This window comes from Manduca sexta, chromosome 17, assembly GCF_014839805.1.
Source record: "Manduca sexta isolate Smith_Timp_Sample1 chromosome 17, JHU_Msex_v1.0, whole genome shotgun sequence".
In the NCBI taxonomy this organism is placed as follows: Eukaryota; Metazoa; Arthropoda; class Insecta; order Lepidoptera; family Sphingidae; genus Manduca; species Manduca sexta.
In genome coordinates, this window is record NC_051131.1 from 200,905 (window position 1) to 223,228 (window position 22,324).

Genomic DNA, 22,324 nt, shown 5'->3' on the forward strand with positions numbered 1-22,324 from the left:
CATGGTGGAATGTACTACAATATGTACGCAATGTTTATTACATACACTTTGGTTCCAATACTCTTCGCTCTTTGTTCACTGCTCGTCACATGTCTATTCTTAGGCTGTATAATTTGTCTTTCGTCAATCGAAAATGAAGACGAAAATCCATGTGTCAAACGTGTCAAATGTCAAATTGTGAACATACCGCGCACATTGTACACGTGTTTTATCCCTTGCTATTCGTGTAATTCTATAGTAATAAAAGAATTCTCTACGTTTATTAGCAATATTAATACGTTAGCTATATAATTACTTTCACTATTTGTGCCAATACACAGTATTGATCATGTAAATATTAAAACTAAGCTATGTCTAAAGAAGGTTATAGTCCAGAGAAGAAGGAAAGTGACAACAAGGTCGTATTAGAAAGATTACAGACGTATCTGAAAGATAAAAGAACTAGCGAGTCATCAGAACCAAGTCTGGGTTACAACAAACCCAGCACCAGTTTTGAACCGAGTCCACATACGGTACCAAGTATAGAGGATAGCAGTAATATATTACGTGAAGTTCTAAACCATAAAAAGGCGGAACTGCTCAGGCAACCTGAGATAATAGAGATTTTGAAGTCCGTGTCCTCAGACCTTAAGAAATAATGGCAGTAGCTGCACAAAAAAGCGTCGCATCTTTGATGCAAAAAACTTTGGACCGGCAAGCGGCATTGGCGCGCATGCGGTTGAAGTTCTCGAAGAACCAAATAGAACAAATACTGCTAAATTACGCCAGGAAAGGGAGCGCCGGCCCCTATGGTGAATTGGTTAAAGTTTTGAGAGACTACCCGTTGAACGACGAAAACTACAGAATAGTGTTTGATGATTGTTTGTCATGTGTTGTTGTTTTGGGGAGAGATTTCAAGCAGATTGTGGAGGCGGTGTGCGACGTGGAATGGGCCAGCCGGAGCGAGGAGCTGGTTGGGCTGTTCAGTAGGTTTGTGCTGAGCCTGGTCTCCGCGCACTCTTACCACTGCCAACAAGTCATGACATGCTTAGTCAAGTTGTTTAAAGGTATGCTTCCTTTATGTTTACATTTCAAGTGTTGTGCAATGTTTTGAAATGTGAATTTCAAATTGTGCACACTCATTTACTATTGTTCTATGTGGCTTTTTACATTTTAAATAATCATATTTATAGGTTTTTAACAAGTTATTGTACTCATAAATTAAATATAACATAGGAATCTTGTTATAAGTTTAGATTTCTTGTTATCATCATTGATAACAATGATAAGCCTAGTGCTAACCTCTTAAAGGATATGACCATGATCTTTATGTTTGTGAAATTTAATTAATTTCACAATTATATGATTGCAAGTACAGTCAGCCACAAAAGTGGCCTATATTAATGATTGAATATTTATTTGTAAGTTATGAAATATTTATGCATGTTGCATACTGTTGCACATATTTCAAATGAGGTATGCAACCAACATAACAAAGGAATCTGTCCATTCTTAAAGTGCCTATTATACAGAAATAAGTGGCAGTTAAACATAATTTCAACATTTTACTGAAAATCAAATTATACTTATTGCTCAAGTTATGATATTTTTAATTTAAAGATGTTCAAGTTCTTGCAGAACTTCATCTTAATATCTTAACATTTGGTTATTTTTGTGAAATACCTACTTAACTTTTAAGTAAATATCTGTATAAAAACTTCAAATCTTGTATCTTGGTTACCTAACTACATCATTATTAACAATTCTAATGGTTTTTTTTTTTTTACATTTTGATTTGTGATTCCCTACATATGGCATGGCTGATGATACCATTGATTGTGCACTAATAAAAACAAGTAAAGTTGTACTCACTGGACAAGTTTTTAATTTTGTCTAATAGCTGGCAAACCTTGAGCATGATTGGGTTATTTTCTTGTATGTAAGTTTAGCTATACTAACCTACATTCAAATTGTTTACCAGCTATTCTGCCGTGCTAAGTTCACAAGCAGTATCTCAAAAAAACAAGATTTTGATTTTTATGGTGTCAAATAACTTAAAGAAATGCCATCCAATGAACTTACCTAAATAACGGTATCTTGTTTAGAACTTGTCAAAACACCTTAAAAGAGTTTTCTCTATCTCCATTTTACTTAAAAAACTATAAAACTATATTTACAAAAATTCAATTATTTTAAAATAAGGTTTCCCTGACATACTGTTTTTGCACTTAGCATGGCAGTATTATAATCATGGTGGTTAAATAATATAATGATTAACCTTCAACACCATTATATTATTAAATATCTTAAAAACAAAATTTGATATACAAAATTTTGTCATACATAGACAACTGGTAATGTGATATTTAACAAAATGTTTGATGTAATTTGATTTATGTCTTTGTTGCAGCTGATGATGAAGGCTGGGAAGACAGTCCACCACCTGAAAAGGTCCACAGATGGTCTAATATCCACACTGTCATAGCCCAAATTGTAGCCATAATACCCATGTAAGTATAAACATATGAGACCTTCTATCTGTAATTTTGAATTTTAATAACTTAAATTAATTTTATTGTTATTAAATTCAAAGCAGATGATTACTAATTCATGTAGAGAACCTTGAGAGAAGCATTAATTCTAAATGATGAAAAATAATGTCATAACTGGAATGCTATCAATATATTCTTCCACATTTGGTTTATAAAAGTTGCATTGCATTTTGCGAATAGCAACTTACCCATTGTGAGGGATCTACCAACCTTACCCAATTAGCTTCAATTAAAAAAATAATATAGAAATATGACCTTGCTTTAAGGACAGTGCTAATTGGCTGTAGTGAAGGAGAGCCTGAGTTCGAACCCCAGGAGACGCAACACTTTGTGTTGGTTTACCTGACAGTTTCAACGGCTAAGCCTGTTGTAAAACTAAAATAAGGCTGTAACATGCTCGACAACAGTTGAACAATATGATGGTAACTCTTAGTTATTCTATCTAAGCAACTCTAGGCTTTTCTATGTATCTCTCACAGAATATGGTTGCTATACCCTATCTCTTGGGCCAAAATACCATCAAGGACCTGCGGCCTTATATACCTACTCAGGTGTACAGGCGTAACGATATGTCGTGATATGGTATAGGAAAGTCCATGGGTTGCTTTATCATTAGATAGAGAAGAGTTACTTCTTGGGATTAAAGCCTTCAAAGAAGTAGATTGTTAAAACATTCCTCTTATTGAAATTTTACAACTGCTGTCATTTAACAGCATGTAAAGAGAAGTGTAATACTTCACAGAGCACCTCTCAATTTTACGAGGGAGAGGATTTTGGGAGCACAACTACAAGTTGAAGGTCACTGATACCGAAAATGGTAAGAAACTACTAGATTTATCTAGTCAAGTTTTGGATTAAAATATATCCATAAACTTGCACAAATTTAATTTTTTTGACACTGGCAACCTCTATGGAAATGGCAAATAGTTGTTTGAGTGAAAAAAGGATGTGGGTTCGATTCCCGTATATAGACAGATTTACACCTGCTTTTGAAAAAACACTACAGAGCAAGGGCTAAGTGACTTTCATGCAGTGGTATAACAACTATTGTAGAACTGTGCTGCGCCACTCGGTACTGGTAACTTGCACCCTCTTTGCTATCGAGCCCTGGCCTTCTTCCCTTCCCTTTACATAGCTATGGGACTCATGGAGTATACTCTATTCATGATAAAGTAAAAATCTAAATTTTGCTCTAGATTTTCAGTTTAACAATATCTATAAGTTATGGATATATAAAAGGTATCATGCTAAAACAATATACATTCACTGAGATACATTGTTTTGAAGAGTTTGGCTCTTCAGAAACTCAGTTTCTATGACTGCATGTTTTAGCGTGGATTTAAATATATAACTTAATGAAACAATAAAATGAATATCCACAAACAGATCTTTGTAAGTAATGGTGGAAAATTGAAACATGAATATGAGTGAAATATATTTAAATTTCTTTATCACAATATATAGCAATGTTGCTATGGTGCTGCAACATTGCGGAACTGCCAAAAAGCAAGGGAGATATTTGGTACTACTTGATTAAATAAGCAATTGATTATGCAATCAATTCTCAAAATAATGACGCATGCCCTTAATGCGTCATTACCGCCGAGTGGCCTCAAGATCACGCAATTTTGTATATTGCGTGAACACGAATGCCTTAATTAAATATAAGACTATGCTACTATTTTCTGAGTTAGGCAGAGGCCTAACTAGTGTACAGATATTTGGCCGAGCCTATTTCTGCGTCATGCTGTAATAGGTGACTAGCATATATGGCCATATAGTGTGGGATTATAGTGCTTTTCCAAACCCAGGACATAAAACCCAAAACCTAAACTATTGCATAATTTAGATGTAATTTTTTCAATGTAATTTTTCTTTCAGGTGTATAGACCTCCTAATGCACATAGTGATAGAACAATTTCCTTATTACAAAGCGGGATGCAATGCTAACAGGGTGTACATACACAACTTAATATGGATGAGCAAATATATACCATCACTAAGAGAACAGATTATGGCCGCCATTATAAACAGGTAATATAGAATTTTTAAGATTTGTCTTAGTAGTTCATTATTGTGAGTTTTGATATTTGTTTCAAGATTCAATCAAATAAATACTAAGTTGAAGCCGCTTATGACTTTTGGGTTTCAATGTATTGCACAGTATATGGATTAAATATTTATTGTTGCTTATTATGATGTGTGTAGACTAATATAATTCAGCAGATGCAAATAGCTAAACCATTTAAATATTTTATTGCAATTTCCTTTTTCAGAATGATAGTAATGGATGTCAATATAGTAGAAAGGGAGAAGAATAAGTCTCAAAATGAAACCATTTTCGAAATGGACGTGGAGGAACGCGATGAAGTGTCCGACGCTTTAGACTACAGCATGTTGGAGATGTTACATTGGTTGGAAGATGAAAGGAGTCCTGTTTTAAACCTGCTTTGCAATGTTTTTGAAAGGATTGTGCTGCCTACTTATGGTATTAGGTAAGTTCTTCAAGCTGTATTAAGTTATCGCTTTCAGTAATATCTCACACAAATAATTTGTTACCAAACACTTTATGCCACAGTGAAATTCTTGGAGTCTTGTTTGACTGTGTTATAATATTATGGACTAGCAATGCTATTTTACTCATAAACATTTATTTTCATTGCAAATTTAGGCTTTATTCCACAATTATAAAAGCAGACTAACTTCTTCGATGTAATCTCTATCTTAACATATCGCATTAGCCTATGTCTCAATGTTAAGTAGAGGCATCCCCAAGTCCTTTTCATACATACAGGGCCTCTTTCACCACGGAAAAACATTTTAGCGCGTGTAGTGTCACTCAACTTGTGTATTATCTGAAAAATGCGCAGTTAACTCACACGGCCTTGAAGATTTTTGTGAGCGGTGATAAATTTATGATGATACTATTGTCCTAATAAAACAAATTATGTTAATATAAGTAATGTGAAGTCTTCAAAAGTTTTAAGTATAGTATTTTATAATGTCAAATATAAGACCGATACAATCGGCTATTGTGAATGATGAGACCTATTTTTTCTGGATACAGTCAACATTTGTCTTCATTGAACTTAAAAATAAATGCAATGCTAAATAAACATAAAAAATGAATGATTTCTTTCCAGACACGTCCAATTTCTAATACTGTATGCAGTGTCAATAAACCAACAATGCGCGGACCGAATCCTGAACAATTTGTGGGTGGTAGCAGCTGGCTTGCAAGGCCTAGGTCCCGGCGCCTTCGCGACTCGACGCACAGCCGCTAGCCATCTCGCCGGACTCCTCGCTCGCTGCGTCAGAGTTCCCAATACTAGACTTGTATTCTACTTAAAGACTATGGCGGACTGGTGTCATAAGTACATCACAGCAACCCAAGAGTCCACAACTGCCACAGACAGTATGAAAGCTCATGGAGCGTTCCACGCAATATGCCATGCGATATTCTACCTTGTTGCGTTTAAGAATCATCACCTGTTTATGAGTAAAGAAAGTGAGTATTTTATGAATATTAGTTACATTGTAGTCCCAGTGTTTTCATAACATTATTTTAATATTATATTTTATTATTTGTTCAAAAACATGTTACGTTATTATTATCAATATTGTAAGATAAATTAAGGGTACTAATTATTTTCTCATCATTAAATCCAATTGTACCAAGTAGTTGTGTAGGTAGAACAACCTGCGCTATGGGCCGCCATGGCTGATTTAGTATGTATAGGGAGTGAACGCAAACTAGATTTTTATTAGAATGACCACTTATTTATCAGTCAACTATTCCACTTAAAACATAATATACGGAATATGACAGCACGTTGAGTAACAGCTGGACATTATTTAATCATTCCAATTTCAAGAATTCGAATAATATGCTGCCAGTTCTCAACATAAAGAGGCTTCGTGTTTTCCTATGGCAACCTTAACAGAAAAAACACAGTTTAAATGTAAGTTTATTTATTTATTTAAGGACCTCCAACAAAGGATACACGGCATATAATAAATAAGTTAGTAAAGCTAATGTTTATTAACAGATTTGAACTTCGTGGAGTCGCTGAACCTGCCGCGGCTGGTGGCGTGCGCGCTGAACCCGCTGCGCTCGTGCCCGCCGCCCGTGGCGCGCGCCTTCGCGTCCGTCACGCGCGCGCACCAGCTCGTCTACTGCGCGCCCGTCATGGAGCGCAACGCCCGCAACTCGCTGCAGGCCTCCACCGCCGTGCACTACGACGAGTGGTTCCCGTACGATCCCTATACGCTGCCGAGGTAACTGGGAAATATTCATTTATAACCAAAACACAATTAGGTAGTAACATATGAAAATATTCATAATGATAATATAGTTAAATATGGTAATTAAAACCTATATAACCTGTAAAAATTAATTTTAAGTTACAAAGCGCATCGAAGTTAGGCTAGCTAATCTGTTATTCTAATAAAATTTCAAAGAATTGTGCGTGTGTGTGTATGTGTACGTGTAAAAGTAGATGTGTCAATGAGCGTGTATTTGAAGTAAGAAAATTGTTTAAATAAGCTAGTATCTATCTTTTTACAAACTGTTTTTATGACACTACAAACATTCCACAGGTCCGGCAAAATAATATGGCCGCTCTGCATAGAATACAAAGACTTTCTAAATGTTGGTGAAGATGAAACACAATACACATCGATGAAGAAAAAGCTGGAAGGCGATGACGACGACTTCTTGATGTCCGCTAGCCCGTGCCAGAGACTAGCTAGCTCGCTGTCGAATGGCGTATCACCGGGCTTCAGAACCAGCGAGAATATATTAATCAATTAGATTAGATAATTGTAGAAACAAGTTGTTTGCGTCTGTAATTATTGCTTTTACCCTCCGATTTTAATAAACAATTACTATCTTTTTTTAATTAATGTCAAAATGAACCAATCAGAATAAAAATTTTGGACACTCTTTCACATGACTTATTTGATTGGTTCGTTCTCAGCATCAGATTAAAGATAAAGATTGGAATTGATTATGGGAATCTATTTGTAGGGATAAAAAAGCTTAATAATTTGTTATCGACTTAGTACAGCCAGCTTTAATAATTTCTGGTCGATAAATGTTTAACTGATTTGCAAATTGTCATAGAGAATATGTAATTTAACTTTAATATTTACAAACGACTTGTTTCGCTAATTTACATGTTTGTAAAATACTGATATCAGTTATAGTATGCCTACTTAGATAGAAGTATTAACAATATACTCTGTTAGATTTTTATATGAATGTTAAGTATGCTGCAATTACAAAATGTTACTCTTTTGTGTTAAATTAAGATATAAGTAGCCATGAATATAACAGCAATATTTCCACTTAGTAGTTAGCTATATGATTTTATTATGTTTATAGAATGTCGGTTTTTATAAATGAACATAGACTTACCTGGTGTTCATAGTTAAATGTTGTACTTTGTTTCAGCGATCTAGTGCTATTGTTAACTTTAACAATAAAGATATATCACCATACTACCTAGCTACATTTATAATTGTTGGTGTTAAATAACTATAAATTTCATTGAGGATTAAATATTTTGATGTTACTTTTATATAGGTCAGGAAGCCCTATTCCGTCTACGGTGTAAAACGATCTCTTTGCAATTACGGGCGTTCCAATCGGAGGAAAGCTTTGATAGCCGTATAGATAAAAGCGCCAAAAATCCCCTACTTAACCCTTAAACCACATATGAAAGATAGACCTAGATGGAATTGGGCCCCTTGACCTTATTCAATATTTTCTTGGAAGTATTTTTTCAGAAGCTGCAATGTTTGTCACAGACAGACTCAGATATCAATTTAATATTTTATTGTTTTAAAATCTACAATTATCACACATGTAACATCAAAATAATCACATACGAACTTGATTTTTTTTTTGACGCAAAAATGTCATATTTGTATTTTTGTTTAAATTCCAACCGTTGTTGGAACCGAAATAAGCAAGCAATAATTTTGTCAATCAATACAAAATTGAATCTATTAATTTATGTTAAGATTACATAAAATATTTCTGAAGTGATATACCAATAAGTTTGTTTACAATAAAACCATATTTATTGCATAATTTTCTTTATTTAAAAAAATCACAAATTGAAAAATAACTAAAAAAAAAATTATAATACATATTTTTTTTTTTATTTCAATTATTAACAGATAATGTAAAACGCTCTTTTTACAGTAAACATTATATTAGCAAAATAATTACAGAATACAATTTTAAACATTCTTTTGACAACGTCCAGCCAGAGGGAATAATTATAATAGCATAGTCGCCGCGTGACATATCTTCTCTTCTGCCAGCCTGCCCGCGCAGCCGAATACTTCCGGAAACGCCCGATGTCATCGGCTAGGATAGCGGCGCGTAACAATAATGTGAATATCGTTAAAGTATTTTGATAAACGATGGCCACTTTCAATTACATCAATTATATTATATATATACTTTATTACCCTTTAGCGAACATGAGTAATATTAAACACTTCTAAAAATTTCGCGCCAAAATTCCCAAAAAAATTTGTATTGCTAACGCCATAGTTTTTTTAAAGGAGGAATTGACTACTACAAAAATGCAAAACCTAATTTAGCCCAGTAATAAGCATTGTTCGCGAAAGGGTTAAACAGCAAGTATGACCATAGTCTGTGGCTATGACACGAGTTAAAAATATTTCAAGACTTCAATCACAACAGTGCGAGCATCATTTAACCACAAAGTACACACGGGACTATGGCCTTTATACTTAAATTCAGATTCATATTTCATTTTGATCAGAAATATCTTAAGTTTAGCTGCCTATCACAATTTTAAGTCAAGCCCGAGAAGTGACGTCACACCTTTTGTTAAAGCCAAAGTGCTTTACATAGATATTTTATATAATAGTAGCTTTCGCTCGCGGCTTCGCCAGCGTGAAGGAGTCTTCCGGGATAAAAGTCCCGCTATGTATATTCCCGGGATAGAAAGTGACCTCTAACCTTCCCAGTGTCTTAAACTATATTCACACCAAATTTCATAAAAGTCGTTCAGTACATTTTGAGAAAATCAATAATATACAGACAGACAGAAAAGGCCACTTTATTTTATAATATGTATCGATTGTTAATTGTAAAACATATTCCGCTTTTAATAAATAAATTTAAGTTTTTTTGTAACCGTATGACGAGGCATTTCAAAATATTTATTGAGATTACAATCATTCTTGGCTATCATATTTAATTTCACAATTAACTACAACTTACAATGAACACATGACTACAACAAAATTACGCCTAAAGTTCTATTTACTTATTACTAATTTCATTCTATAAGGAAGTATTACAACATGCAGAATTATTTGGTAAAAGTGCTACTTTGGGAAAAATTGCTCAACTACAATGGAATCATTTAATATTTTAAAATGTTATCATGGCTGTCATAAGATATTCATCAACAAAAATAGCTGATCCAATAAAAACTTCAAATTGCTTTTATACTTTTTATGAAAAACAAAATACCATGGATTTACAATCAGAATAAATAAAAAAAAATGTATCAAGATAACATTGTTTTGAATTTGCTCATCTATTTTTGTTGCTGACTATACACAACTATTTTAAATTTACTGTTTTAGTACTTTAGTATCTAGAGAGCTCAAATAGAACTTTAAACGCGATCTCACTGCACAGATCTTACAATAATCCTTATAATCTAATGGCTCATTCAAATTAGTCAATATAAGATTGTATCAAGCCAATTCAGTCCTAGACAAAGCGTCTTATTTAGTTTTTAGCACAATTTTGCTATCCTCACATTATGAAGTGGACCAGACCTAATATGATTTCTAGAGTCGACCCTCATATCTAATATCACCATAACAAAGATCTGATTATAAATAAAATGCAATTGTATCTTCTGAAATATAGATAATATTACGTAAGATGGAAACTAAGATCCCAAGCAGCAGCAATTGACCAATTTAAATCAGCCATATTCTTCAAATACTGTGCAACTTATAAACTAACAAACAAAGTCTTGATCTATCTTTTTTTGTGATATGGATGGCGTCGCCTAAAGGTACTTATAGACTTATTTGGTGGCTGATGCTGTTTATTCTGGTACTGTGTGATTACTGGTGTCTCATGAGCCGCTAGCTTATTCACTACAAAGTCATCACCAGGGTTCATGCTTTCCATCATGTTTAGTTTTGCTTCAATAGACTGTATTGCGGTTTTCTTGCTAAGTTTGATTTCTGGCTTGGCACCGGCGAGGGCAGCAATACCTAATTCTGGTTTTGGCTTCTCTTGTTCTTCCTGTGATCAAAAATAGAATACTGTAACATTCAGTAACTATGCACTTTATCAAATAATAAAGAAAGTATAATTATTTATTAATCTGTGAAACTAGCAATTTGCATTGCCAATGCTTAAAAAATAACTTACCAAAATATTCTTTGCAAACTTAACGCAGATACGTTTTGAGCCTAACATCTGACCATTGAGTGAGTTCATGGCTTTGATAGCATCCTGCCTCATCTTGTATGTGACGAACGCAAAGCCCCGCGGCTGTCCCGCATTGGGTCCACTGCGATGAAACAGCATGTCGAACTTCTCGATATTGCCGTAGACGCGGACCATTTTCAGTAATTGGTACCGGTAATGAGAAAAATTTGGGTTAGCTTCATATGCTCAAGTAATGAAAGTACAGAAAAACAATCATTTTGGTACTAAATACATTTTTATTGAAACATTAAAGGCTACTAAGCCTCAAAACAGTTGCATTATAGAGTGGTGTTCTGTAAATCTGGTTAAATTCAAGCTGATATTGTAAATACTATAATAATATTGTAATAGTTTATTTAACTATAAGACTATTGTAAACATGCAGTGTATTTTATTTTAGAGTAATGTGTAGTATTGCTACTTTAAGTTTAGTATTGTTATATCATCACACCAACATTTAATGTATGAACTTAAAGAATAAATGAGAGTAAAAAAGTGTCTTAGTACAGTAACTTAGCCATTTTACTGTTCAATAGATATTAAACTGCAATGAAAGATAAAATAATCATACTCATTGACTCTCGGTTCGAGGTTTCCAATCCACAGTCTCTTGTCAGACACATCATTCTGCAACACAGGCTCTAGTTGTAATGGTACCTAGAAAATCGTATTTAACAAATAAAAATTGTGGTATAATATAGCAATTATGCTAGTAGGACATGGTAGGTGATATTATATTAGAATATTTTTTTAAAGGAAACACCTCTTTTTTGTCATTCTGTTTGAGAATAGTACAGTATTTTGTTTCCATACATGAAATGTATGAACCACGTTAAATAAGACAACATTAAGGTAAATCATATACATTTATTTTATGATTATAATAAAGATTCAACAATGACCAATAGTTTTACCACCTGCAAATTATATTATTTTTATAAACTGATTATTAAACTACTATACCAGCATTGGTAGCAGTTCAATTTATTTATACATAGAAATACAGTAGTTTATAATTATGTTCGCCAAAACTGATACATACCGTCGCTCCCTCCATGACTGTAATTCACGCACTATGACTAATTAACTACTATTCTATAAACAATTCGATGTTATAATACCATCATAAGACTGTTATTAAATAAATACACCACAATATCGGTTAAAATTATAATAAAATATGCATCGTTGTGAAATTACGAATTACGCTTGTATTTTTAGGAATGACAATTGACAGCAGGTATAATGACAATTGACAATCAATCAATATTGACAAAGATTGAATGATAGGATTTTGAACGAATTGATTTATTGTACCTAATTCGAATGAATTTATAGCTGTATTGTATCGTTCCATATTTTTTAAAATGGCAATTCACAAGCCTGCATGCAGGATGACGAACGCAGATGCCTGCCTGCCTTCTAATTCTAATTTCTTGATTGGTTATATCGCTTTTACGACAATTCTACCAATATCAAGCTTGCAAAGCAGGGGCCTTATTCTCTATCCCGCACGTTATTTTGACAGTGCGTAACAAGCACGTAACACAACGCATCATGTTTAGGACTATAGAAATTTGGCTTACAGAATACCATTCCACGCACATTTCTCGAAGATAACATTCGTTACGCGTTTACGCTATCATACAGAATAAGGGCCCAGAAGGCACATGAGCTATGTATATAAAAAAATGCCTTTGGCCGGGTGAATATGAAAACAAAAATTTCTTTTACGATCTGTCCGTCTTCAATTAAAATATTTTTACTTTTATCCTTGGCATTATATGTCATACTCATTAGTCATTTGTCAAAACAAGAATTTTGGTTACGACCAATCATAACAAATTGTAATTGGAAGAATTTTGATTTCTGGTATTTATTGTTTTGTATGTCCTATTATTACTCGACATTGGCGAAATTACCGATAGATAACCGGGCGATGCTAAAATATATAAGAAGAAAGAAAACAAGCATTTGGAATTTTTAAAATTGTAAGCAGGATACGAACCTAAATATGAAACTACACTCAAAACATACTAAATAGAATGAAGAAAGTAAATAGCAAAATACCAGGTATTCTACCACCACCACCCAAAACCGAAGTCGATGGGAAAATTACGGATTTGTCATCTAAAAGTTTATCCGAACTTCACGAACTTAAAGAGAGACAGGTTAAGTTGTTGAATAACAAATATTTTATATCAAAACTTCCTGACAAAGGTTCTAAAATACAGACTTTCCATGACAAAATTGTAAATGAGATTAAAGCTAAACAGGAGGAGCTTGATACTTGTCACATGTTCAATAAATTAAATCTGAATGATGTTGACAAACAAATGGTACAAGAAGTGGAATGGACAGGGAAATTAGAGAAGAACAATAACACCGTTTTGGATTCCGATGACGATAGTGAACCAGAAGATATCCTTCATTTATTAAGTCAAAATACTGCAAAAGAGAAAAAACTTAAAGTGGTAAAGCCTGATAAACCGTTAGTGAGTCCCGAGGATCTTATAAAAATTGGTGAGCTCCCCCATGTAAAATACATAGTTGATAAAACAGAACACAATCCAACACCAAAAGTAACTGGCCAGTTCAAACCATATAAAACCACAAAGAGTGATGTCCACAATCCAGAAAAAGAAATAAATAGAATCAGAAGTAAAAAATGGGAAGTAACAGCAGCTACACCACCCCCAATCGTCCATGGACCAGCAAAGGTGCTCTCAATAGAGGATAGTTTAAAATTGCAACAAGATTATAATTTAAGGTTAAAAGAAATAAATGCACAGCATGCTGCGGAGAAGCTTACGGCATTGGAAGGTATCAAAATGGAGAAGCTTCCAGAAGATACTTCTAAGTTTGGCACATACCGGGAAGCTGATAGTGATGATTCTGAAGCAGACCCTGAGGGTAGTGACTTGGATGTCCATGATGAGGAGCCAGAAAGAGGCGGTGTTGTTTTTACTGTCATGAAATAAATAATTCAAAGCTTGGATATTACACATGAATTCCTTGTTTATTTGGCCAGGTACTAGTGGCAAAAAAAGTGTGAACTAATGATAAAATTAATTTAAATTTGTTTGTGATTTTTTCAACACTGATGAAATGGAATAATTGATGTGCAATTATTATTACAGAAAAAAATGGGGATGATTTTAATTTTTTCATGAGATAAACCAAATGTGCAAATTTTACTGTAACTTTTAGTTATGATAGTCTACATGATTTGGCTAAATGACCAAAATCTCAATCAAAATCATGCTATATTGTGAACCCAAGTAATATTTATTTATACAATGTGTTGCACCAATATTTTAAATAGAAATTAATAAGGAAAAATATTTGTAATTAGAAATATGTACTGTTGATATGTATGTATAATAATATATAAGTAATAATATCATTAGTAAGAACTTATATTCAAGTAACTAAATGAGACAATACAATATTTTTTTGGACTTGGAGTTGTCTATTTATACAACCTTATTATCATATTCTTGTACAGCCAACATAAAAGACATTAAATTTATTTATTTATTTTTATTAAATTAAGACGCAACAGATTACAATCAAAAACTATAGCAAATTATAAAATATACAAACATGAAAACTATAATGTATTCCTAAATTTTTAAATACAAATAAATGAAACCTATGATGTAAAATATTTAGCATATGCCACCGAAATTGGCTGGAGCAATACCGGGATGTGAAAAGATCCACAAAATAGAAAATAAATTGAATAAGTGTAGGCACTTCATGCCTTTCCGCGGCCGTACTTTATGTAAACGTTAAAAATTATAGGGGAAGGCAAGTCTACCTGACCTAATATATATTTTAATTTCATTTAACCCACCTATCACCACACACCCTAAACAGAAGTTTTGTAATATCGAATGAATATCACCTAACTGAATTCGTGACCTTTGTTTTCTCATCCACCATACCTCATATGCCATATAGCGTCGCGCTGCGCCGCTCCGTTGTGTTAATAATTTACTTATATTTAGTTTCCATATTAAATTTAGTTACATACATTAATTAAACAATCGTTATTTGCTGACGGTACTTGTCTGTGAATCCCAAAACATGCGCACACGCTGCGAGAAACATATTAAACTTGCCTTCCACGACCGCCGCTCTCAGTAAGCGCGCAGACGGGTCGCGACGTACTCGTTCGGCGTCACAAAGAACTTTTCAACTGGCAACGTGCAAATCGAGTTTATCGAACAGTCAATTGCACGTCACTGTTTATCGATTGTGCACGCGTACATAAATATTAAGCGTAACAAAATATTTAATATTGATTTATTTTTGTGAAAATGGCACCTATTTCTAACACAGTGGTGGGAATCGACGACGATCAGCGCTTTGCATTGATGAAGGTGCGTACGTATATTCAATTAAACTAGGTAGCGAGGTGTTCGTTTATTTACTTCTGGCATTGTGTACCGTTAGCCTGTGCTAGTTCTGGGTGGAATTTAACACTAAACAAAGTTTGGTGTGATCAATACTATTTTTGAAACTATAAATAAGTAAAATAAAAATAAATTTCAATTCAGCTAGTCGGACAAAACAGTTGAAACAGAAAAGAAATTTTCTCTTTTGGGGATTGATTAAAAACGTACCTATTAGATAACACCAAAACGCGTATTGACAGAGATATGTTATCGCTAAAATGTAATTAAGTATTTAGTTGTTAATCTGATAATTAAAGTTTAATCAAAAAGTTTGCCGTGCGATGCATTTCAAACAAAGCAGCTCTTTATAATTCCTGCCATATAAGTATACCATTGTGAACTGTGAAACTGGTTAATTATAATAACAATATAAATTTATGCGTCAAAAATAAAATGCGCATAAAATATAAGATGGATTTTATACATGGGGCAATAAGAGAAGATAACTATAGTAACTAAATAACTACTTACACGAAACTTGCATACAAGACTGTCACCATCAAAAAGTTTTTAGAAAATATTAACAGATTTTGAAAAAATACACTTACGGTCGGAAAGAAAATTTGTACTAATTTACACAAAAACATTTTACTTCTAAGCATAACAAATTTTATTTTGATTTGTACATTTTTGTGCTCGATCCGAAGAATGCGATTAAGATCGTTATCTGTTGGTTTCGTAAATCGTTTCCTACTTTGTTTTTTACATCAATTTATATGTCATTATTGCCGCCGGACACCTTTATCTCCACTTATTCTCGAAATATCGAGTAACCTACTTATTAATTTACAAGTAATGTAAATAGCCATCGAAATTACAATAAGATCTTTGGCCAAGCGTGAAACTATTTAGTTCGAGGACTTCATATCTCAATGGAAACTGAGCTCCTTCAGTGTAAAGAAATGTTTTTAGACAGGTAGGTACACATTTAATTAACATACCGAAAAAGTGTACTAATTCAGGAATCCTAGTTGTTAGTAATAGCTAATACTATAATTACCTTATATTGCCACTAATTATAAAGCTAATTATATTATCAGATGGTGTCGTTTAGGGGGTGACTTACTCGCTTGTTTAATAAAAAGGAACCTTATAGCTTATAGCAATTTAGTTATCTATTTAAAAGTATGCTATAAAAATATACTTACTTTTTCATGTAAATAAAACAGAACACACACAAATTCGTTCACTAATCTCAAAGTTAGGTGTAGATAGTAGATTCATAAAAAAAAATACAGACTCCCGAATAGAAAACCTTCGCTTTTTTTGCAAGACGGTTAAAAGAACGTAACATCTCCCTGTACAACTATCGTTGTCTGAGTGGAAAGATTTTTATCATATCATTAATTTAAATAAATAGGTATACAATAGACAATTAAATTAAATCGTTAATTAATCGCCAAAATTTTAAGAAGAGCGTAGTATTATTTTTTATCCAATAGCACTTTATTTCAGAAATTTACGTCTATAATGAAAATTTAGTACTTATCTATATAACATTATGTTTTAAAGTACCTGTGTCTGTTAATATATGAGTAATTATAAATGAAATAAATTATTCTATTCTACGCATGTTACGCACAGGGCATGTCTAATGAGCATCATTAAATCGACTCGTTAGAATAATAAACGGTGACGTCATTTAGGAAAGTTGACGATTCATTTTGTTCAATACATTTACAAATAGTTGGCCTTATTTATTGTAGCTGTCTATGTTTTTATAAGGAATATTTTTTTAAAAAATAGGCTTGTGGAAGTACTCACACAATAGACAATAAAGTTCTAACAGAATCTTGTATACACATTTCTATAGATAAATATTTATTATGTTCAGCTTATAAATATTACAAGTATTAAAGTATAAAGAACTTTCGATAAAATCAAGGAATGTTTTATTTCAAGGTTTTCAATTAAATATTTTGGTCAGACGTTAGTTGATTAGTTATTTAACCATTCAAAATTACGCAAAGGCCCTTTTGACACACTTTTCAAGAAACATTCTCGTTTAATCATTCACAATGGAGGCTCTGGTTTTTATAGCTACATTTCAAGTTCATTTAAATTCATGAATGGAATTAACAAATAGGCGCGCTAAGATATAAGTAGGAATAATCGTAGCGACATCAATATGACAATTTGACTAACTTCTGAATAATTTTAAAGGTTCAGTCACTCTTTTTCACTAAGAAAACTTTTAAAGTTTAGTGAATATTGAAATGACTTAAACAGCCTTTAACAAACCATTAAAAATAATACTTATAATAAGTACTTACATAAAAATAAACACCATATTTCTACAATGTGTTATCTTTATTTAGATTGTTATTTTTTTGTTTTCTTTAATATGGATATTGCTTCATTAATTTCATAATGAAAATACCACTAAAATTGGTGATTCCTTGCATCTCCACATTTTGATATTTGAATGTTTTCAAAAAGACCTAAAAGATTTTTTTTATCGAAACTATTAACTCGGCATGTGTCGGTCGTAATTCGTGCGCTGTAAATGTTAGGAATGAATGCGTAAGGCCGTTTGCTCGCGGGAGAGCCTCAAGTCTAGTGTTTTTTATGTTTGTTGTCTGTTCTGACCACAAACACGACTGCAATCGGCGTAATGAGCTTTCTAATTCTGACAGGTCTCCATTAAAGATAAGCCATTACCTGACTTAACTTACATCATTTACGTGTCGATGAACTAAACAGGTACCTATATATAATCATAATATTAGCCGTGTATTATATTGTGCCACTGCTGGGCACGGGCCTCCTCAACTACTACACGCCGGTCTAGTGCGGATTGGTAGACTTCACACACCCACAAAATTCTTATAGAGAACTTCTCAGGTATGCAGGATTCCTCACCATGATTTCCTTCGCTGTTAAAGCCAGCGAATAATTTCTAATTAATTAAAATTCACAAAGAATACACACATCATTGTAGAAAAATCGGAGGTATGTGCCCTTGGGATTTGAACTTGCGAACATTCGTCTCGGCAGTCCGTGCTACATCCAACTAAGCTATCGCCGTTTAATAAGATATAAGTAATATAGAAAAAATGAAGATTGTTTATTTGAATATATTAAGAGAAATAAACAGTTTCCATTCTGCTGTTGCCTAAAGTTATATATTTCACAATTCAAATTGACACTCATGCATAGCATCGTGAGTATATTAGGCACGTGTTATTGCAACTTGGCTCTTACTAACCGCGTTCCGTTCGTTATCGTAATGTTTTAAATATTGGGTTACCTGTCATAAGTTGTAAGGAATGTAGTTCGTACAGCCAAAGCTGTAACAAACTTCAGAGGTGGGACTATAACATTCATGGAAGGATATATATGGTTCACTGTTACAAGGTCTATGTTATATTTTTGCACGAATTTAATGTTAAGTACGCATATATCGCATTATTATGTGTCTTTATCAGTAAAAAAATCAATAATCTCGAAAGATAAATAAAGGTGCAAACATGAAATATTGTCGTTCCTAACTTCTACCAACATGATAATCTTAAATATTTTTTTTCCAACATCAATAAAAATTTAAACAGTACGTTGTAATACTGAGCCAGAGATATACCTAGTCTTGCCATAAATATTGTAATAAAGAAAAAAGAAAATTGTTAACTGCAAATAACATTTATTACTTTTACAGTGTGTCAGTTTAATACATAAATATAAAACAATTAAAAATATAAAAAGCTTATTCGAAGTGGTCTCCATTGGCTGCAATACAGTCCTTTAAACGATGAGGCCAGTTATCAATAGAAGCACGCACTCTTTCCATGGGAAAATTCTTCACTGCCAATCGTATAGATTGTTTTAGGGACTCAAATTATCATGGCGTTTAGAGCAAGCTGTACTCTCTAAAACTGACCACAAATCATAATCCAGCGGATTAAGATCGGGACTAGACGACGGCCAGTCTTCAGCTCTGATGAAGTCCGAAACGTTCGATTCCAACCAAGACTGCGTGGACCGAGCTTTATGACCCGGCGCCGAGTCTTGCTGGAAGGACCATACTTGGTTATTGAACATGGTGATGTTAAGGGGCTTAACTACCTTCTCAAGAATGGTATCTTGATACACTTGTGCCGATGTTTTGATACCTTTTTCACAAAAATATGGCTCAGTCACTCCTTCATAGCTAACACCCCACCAAACCATCACTGAAGTCGGATAATGTCCACGTTGCACTCTGTCGACTAATTGGGAAGCTTCCTTAGAGCTTTGAGCATAAATACGGTCATTTTGTTTGTTAAAATGTTGCTCAATTGTAAAAATTTTCTCATCCGTAAACAAAATTTTTCTGTGACCTCCCTTTGCGTACCGCTTCAGTAGTTGTTTCGATTTTACCACCCTATTCTTCTTTAAATTATCAGTTAAGAAATGGCCAGTGCGTCTCTTATAGGCTGCAAGTCCTAAGTCATCTTTTAAAATACGCGACATGGTTCTAGGTGCTATCTTCATTTCCCGAGATAAAATCTTTTGCTTTCGGACAGGATTTCTTCGAATTCTTTCCCTTACTGCTTTGACCACCTTTTTCGTACGAACACTACGTGGACGGCCAGATCTTTTCTGTCACAAACAGAGGAGGTCTCATTGTACCTATTAATAGCCCGGTACACAAACATTTTACTAATACCAAGTGTATGGAGAGTTTTAAAAATTGCATTTGGCTCCATACCTACTTTGTGTAATGCTATCACAGCGATTCGGTTCTCTTTATCACCCCACACCATTTTAATATCGCAAAATATTTTACAATGTATTGGCGCCAAAATGAGAAAACACAATGAACAATCGTATAAAAATGACAGATTCGAAATTCAAATGTAATATTTTTTTATAATTAAGTGTAACAGTATTTATGGCCAGACTAAGTATGTAAATAACGAGCGATTCTTGGTCTACAGTCTATATAGTAAGTATATAGCTCAGATATATTAAGACGGAGCTATCAACTAAATACGTCTCAGGGGTTATCTTTATTGAAAAATATATCGTAATCGTACCACAATTTGTCGAAATATTTTGTTTTACAGAAAATAGTTAAAATTCTAGTCGTACTATTCGTAAAATTGTCTTTACTACGGCTGTACAATGTACATAGCTAAAAAGTGTTGGTAATATATCTTACACTAATGTAGCATGCATGCAATTATTTTACTGTAAATGTACCTACGTTTAAATTAAAAGTTATGGTGTTAGATTTGCCGCTCATAAAGCAATCATGATTATGATGTAAATTATATTTACGATCTAAGGCACCGTTGATCTTATGTAACCTTTATAAATTATTTTATGGTCTTTCATAAGCTCTTAAATGATAGCATTTTGAGCAAAGAAAAAAGTTGTAACTTAGAAAACTTTTTTCGGGAACTGTAACCTTTTATATGTAGATATTTGGTTTGAGACATTATATAAGATTATATGAGATTTGAGACAACAAATAAAAGTTCAAACTGTTATATTTAAATATGTCTACATGTTCTCAGCTTATAATCATTACATAAGCAACGACAATTATTAAGTCCATGTACTAACTAATGTTATTTAATTCTATTCTACAAATTGCTGGTTTACGATTACAAGGACCTACTTATGATAATTAATTTTTATGTTGGTAAAAATTTGAAAACACGCTTTCTTTTTTATTTATCTTTTGGGATTATTAAATATTTTACTTAAAAAGACATAGAATCGCGAGATATATAGAATTCAATTTGTGCAAAAAAAAATACATAGAACTTAATAATAGTGAGCCAACGAAATAACAGAGCAGGTTGCATTTAATTTGCGTCACACATGCCATTCCGATTTTAAGCGAACGTAATTTTTCCTAGTAATGACAATAGTTACATTAGAAACATACAAACGTAGAGATTGTTTATTGTTTGCGGTAATCTTTAGAAATACTGCTTCGATGAACAAAATTGACATTAACAGAGGCAGGCGAAATCGAGAACGAAACCTGCCTACTTATGAGGATGTTTTTGTTTTGTTAGAAGTGACGTAGAAATTAAGTTGACTATAAGTAATTATTATGCAGCTCTAGATACCAAAAATTAATGAAAATTTAAACTTCATTCTATTCACGGCTGTTGATTTTCTAATTCATTATTATATGCAAAACCAAGTACTTAAATTATACTAATGTGTTTGAAAACTTTCGTAAATTAATATTTATTCGTAAATAAAAAATGTTAAGCTGCTTAGCAATTTTAAAACGCGGAACAAAAATAATCAGTGGCTCAGTTACCTAATGTCTACTAACTCTTAACTTATAACATAGTGTAGTGATGTCATAGTATAGGAAGTCCTTATAGTGTGGAGCTAATAAGGTTTGACGAACAAAACGTGATCATCCTATTCTGGACAAGAATTATTTATTAGGCACATATGTAGAGCTTAACGCTATGACGTTTCAATAAATTGGAAAATAAACCATAAATAACACACATACATGACATTTCTAAATAAGTTGAAAGTGTAATTAAGACCCTCCCCCGAGCAGACGGTGATTTTGGTGCACGAATTGTGGCGGGAATATGCAAAGGTTTAGGAATAATTACTTAACAAAAAAATTAGATTCTTTTTTCTATTTTAAAACTACTAAAATATTCTTTATCAAATTGTCTGTTTAAAGGTGTTGTTTGCGAATTAAAATGATGTTTTTAGCGGGAAATGCACGGATTTAACATTTTTGTATCATTTTTATTTTAAAATTGAAGACACAACATCCACATTATAAAAAAATTATACTACCAGTGTCAAGATAACATATAGATTTTTTTTTTCTATATATTTCAAAATAATCTAGT

The 22,324-nt window shown here is 33.0% G+C and overlaps 4 protein-coding genes across 4 annotated transcripts in view; 3 read left to right on the plus strand and 1 right to left on the minus strand.

The window, feature by feature from the left end:
- Positions 1-153: 153 nt before the first annotated feature.
- LOC115443117 (RNA polymerase I-specific transcription initiation factor RRN3) lies at positions 154-8,371 on the plus strand. Its single transcript, XM_030168389.2, has 7 exons — positions 154-1,046; positions 2,390-2,489; positions 4,413-4,565; positions 4,808-5,026; positions 5,675-6,039; positions 6,581-6,809; positions 7,131-8,371. The coding sequence occupies exons 1-7, from the start codon at positions 638-640 to the stop codon at positions 7,342-7,344; spliced, it is 1,689 nt and encodes a 562-aa protein (XP_030024249.2). The 5' UTR covers positions 154-637; the 3' UTR covers positions 7,345-8,371.
- Positions 8,372-9,762: 1,391 nt separating this feature from the next.
- Positions 9,763-12,319, minus strand: LOC115443092 (probable RNA-binding protein 18). The gene is made up of 4 exons (XM_030168358.2): positions 12,080-12,319; positions 11,609-11,694; positions 10,978-11,188; positions 9,763-10,848 (listed from the first exon to the last, which is right to left on the minus strand). The coding sequence occupies exons 1-4, from the start codon at positions 12,092-12,094 to the stop codon at positions 10,576-10,578; spliced, it is 585 nt and encodes a 194-aa protein (XP_030024218.2). The 5' UTR covers positions 12,095-12,319; the 3' UTR covers positions 9,763-10,575.
- A 441-nt stretch (positions 12,320-12,760) lies between these two features.
- Positions 12,761-14,474, plus strand: LOC115443089 (DNA-directed RNA polymerase II subunit GRINL1A). Its single transcript, XM_030168356.2, has one exon. The coding sequence runs from the start codon at positions 13,083-13,085 to the stop codon at positions 14,016-14,018; it is 936 nt and encodes a 311-aa protein (XP_030024216.2). The 5' UTR covers positions 12,761-13,082; the 3' UTR covers positions 14,019-14,474.
- Positions 14,475-15,168: 694 nt separating this feature from the next.
- The window catches only part of LOC115443087 (SEC14-like protein 2), a 45,351-nt gene continuing 38,195 nt past the window's right edge, over positions 15,169-22,324 (plus strand). The window contains exon 1 of the mRNA XM_037439759.1: positions 15,169-15,425. Coding sequence (XP_037295656.1) covers positions 15,363-15,425 — 63 coding nt within the window. The 5' untranslated portion in view covers positions 15,169-15,362. The remainder of the gene's footprint in view (positions 15,426-22,324) is intronic.

Coding starts and splice junctions, on each gene's coding strand:
- LOC115443117 (XM_030168389.2), top strand. CDS start 638: ATGGCAGTAGCTGCACAAAAAAGCGTCGCATCTTTGATGCAAAAAACT. Junction 1,047..2,389: donor CTTAGTCAAGTTGTTTAAAG/GTATGCTTCCTT, acceptor TCTTTGTTGCAG/CTGATGATGAAGGCTGGGAA. Junction 6,810..7,130: donor GATCCCTATACGCTGCCGAG/GTAACTGGGAAA, acceptor AACATTCCACAG/GTCCGGCAAAATAATATGGC.
- LOC115443092 (XM_030168358.2), bottom strand. Junction 11,189..11,608: donor CTCGAACCGAGAGTCAATGA/GTATGATTATTT, acceptor TTCTCATTACCG/GTACCAATTACTGAAAATGG. Junction 10,849..10,977: donor AGTTTGCAAAGAATATTTTG/GTAAGTTATTTT, acceptor TTTTGATCACAG/GAAGAACAAGAGAAGCCAAA.
- LOC115443089 (XM_030168356.2), top strand. CDS start 13,083: ATGAAGAAAGTAAATAGCAAAATACCAGGTATTCTACCACCACCACCC.